A 2,808-nucleotide genomic window follows, 5' to 3' on the forward strand; every position below is an offset into this window, starting at 1 on the left:
GTTCTCAAGATAAATACTCAAGTACTTGAAGAGATCAGTAACAAAGCTATCTTCTTCAGAAATAGAATAAATAACAGCTTTACTGAAGCAAATATTGCTGAAAAACCAGTTATTTCTTTAATTACTAAGTTATTTAAAGGCCAATCTCTAATTTTAATAATAACAGAAGATTTTTCAGCTGATTTTTTTCAAAAACACAAGCAAACTTGAATATCTATATTCTCAGATCTAATAAACTTTGATATAGAGAGCATGAAAATTCATAAAGATGAGCACTGGGAAGTTCTTGTAATCCATGATATCTCTACAGAAATTTTCAATATAGAGAATGAATTATCTTTTTTAAAAAAAGAGATAGAAACTTTCAACTCTATCTCTTTAAAAAGAACCCCAATCTAGCTATCTTCTACTGAAAATAGAATATAAGAAAGACATGCATCTGCTGCTTTTCATATTCAAAATACTAAAATAGCTGAAAATCTGAAAACAGTTGTAATTGGTGGACAGACTCTTAAAGTTTGTAAATACAAATAGCCAGAGAGATTTAGAAGTACTGTACAATACTTTAACTATCAAATTTATAATTATACAGCACCAAACTGTAAAAAAGAAGCTAGATATAGTATCTGTACTTAAAAATATCAAACAAGTATACATGAATGCTTAATTTGTGAGATTACTGAAAGAAAATATATACACTGTACATTAAAATGTGCTAATTCCTCAGAAAATCATATAGCTAAAAGCACAGAGTGTGTTTTCTTCAAAAAATCTAACTATTCAGCACAAAGTACTAGTAAATCAGTAAAACTAGTAAGAGCTGAACAAAATCTTTCCACAACTAAATCTGTTTCTAAGAGATCTTATGAAGCAGATTCTGGAGATGAAAATCAAGTTATAATCTCTAAAAAGAAGATTGAAGTTAGACTGCCATTTATCAATTTATATTAAATGAAACTTCAAATACTTCTTTAAAATTGATTTTTCTTCAAAATAATATTGAAAGAAATGAAAAGTTAATACATACATGTCTTGATATTAGATTTGCCAGGTGGCTCACTGGTAAAAATGAGCTGCAGGTGCAGTTTAGGGTGTAGAGTTCAAATCTTTCAACTGGCACACTTTTTTACCCACCAGAGTTGTGGTGTAAAAAGCAACACATGTATGCTCATGGCTCTACTAAGCTACTTACTACCTCTTACCTAATGATAACTGATGATTGGGTAGAGATAATAGGTTCACCTAGCATCTGGTGAAGCTAAAATGAATGTGAGTGGGTAGGCTCCACTGCACTACTAAAACCTACTTCACTTACAAATCCAATAATAACTAATAATTGAGTAACTAAGTGGGGCGCCAATTCAGGGGAATAGATTTGAAAACCACCTGACAAGGGCATCTCTGGTTATCCCTGATAGAGGTAAGTGGCTTAACTAGAATCAGAATAGTTAATGCTGGCTTGAGAGGACAGTTTGCAGCAGTCAGTTATTATAGGCGCATGTATAATAGCTTAAGGTGTATCCCCCTGCATTTGCATTCTCTACAGGCCTGGTTGACCCCTGGATGGGCTGTAAGGATTCACCCATGAACCTCTTACATGGACAAACAACATCTGCAAGGGCCCAGGGCCTGGGCTTGTGAGCTGTTGGGAGTACATATGTTCTTATAAGGCACTAAGTCACATGTTCATGAGCACACATAAAAGGCTGTCACTGTATGAACTTCTTGTTAGAAGTCAGTGGCAATCTTGTCTACAAGTCATACATAGTTGCTAATATCAGATCTTTTATCTTGTGTACTCTTTTTCACATACAATTTCTTCTATAGATTTATTGTCACACTGATTCACATATACAATTCTCACATTTTGCTACTCTTCTTTAGTGATGCCTGACAATGATATTAACATGAAGAAGCCAATTCTCTGAAGCTTGTGAACCTGAAACACTAGCAGAAAATCTACCTGAAGAACAAACTCAAGTTTGTGAGAAGATGATAAATCTTGAAATCATCTTAACTCTCTTAACTGTGGATGAAACCAAAACTAGCATCACAATTTCAGAGAGAGAGTCTATCTTAGCATCAAGAGATGAAATCCAATGACTTCACAAGAAAATCAAACTACTAAAGAGAATAATAAAATGACAAGAAAAGTTGAATACTCTTCAAATTATCTAAAAGTACTTGTGAAGTAAATCTCTTGATATAATTATCTTTAATTCAACATCTGTAAAATGTCTGTTAGTCTTGAGATCACTATAATACATAAAGCTCTATCAGACTAGCTTCTATATAAAATATTAGTGATTCATCTTCAGTATTAAATTCACTTGTGATATAAGCAAATTAGATAATGAGAAAACTCTTGTATATGCTCTTACAGAACTTGATTACATTAAAAAAGATCTCTGAAAGATTTACTACAAAAATAATCTATTGAAGAATAACTAGAATGACCTTAAGAAATTCCTATGTGTGAGACTAGAAGATTCAGCAAACCATACACAAAATTCTTGATAAGCAATCTTTAATCTTTATAAGAGTTTGAATGAAACTGACCAAGTCTACTGCTAATAATTTCTAGAGCTTGCAACAGAAATTGGTGAAGAATTTGAAAGCTTTAAAAAAATAAAGAAGAATCTATACATAAAGAACTTGAATAAGCTCATGTGAGCTAAACTGGATAAACAGCTGGAAATACCAGATGATATTAATGAGATAGTAGTACTGACTATCTGGCTCCAATCAAGTATAACAGCAGTTCTTGAAAAGAATGCCTTGCATGTGAAGTCTACCAATCTAGTTGAA

General features: G+C 32.4%; 1 protein-coding gene across 1 annotated transcript; it reads left to right on the top strand.

Moving 5' to 3' along the window:
* Positions 1-1,263: 1,263 nt before the first annotated feature.
* CIMG_13784 (uncharacterized protein) lies at positions 1,264-1,641 on the top strand (the record flags this gene model as incomplete). The annotated part of the gene is made up of 3 exons (XM_001244820.2): positions 1,264-1,277; positions 1,350-1,420; positions 1,547-1,641. 3 exons carry the CDS (start codon positions 1,264-1,266, stop codon positions 1,639-1,641), a joined length of 180 nt encoding a protein of 59 aa, XP_001244821.2.
* Positions 1,642-2,808: the final 1,167 nt, after the last annotated feature.

The sequence above is a fragment of the Coccidioides immitis genome (genome assembly GCF_000149335.2).
Source record: "Coccidioides immitis RS genomic scaffold supercont3.6, whole genome shotgun sequence".
Taxonomy (NCBI): domain Eukaryota; kingdom Fungi; phylum Ascomycota; class Eurotiomycetes; order Onygenales; family Onygenaceae; genus Coccidioides; species Coccidioides immitis.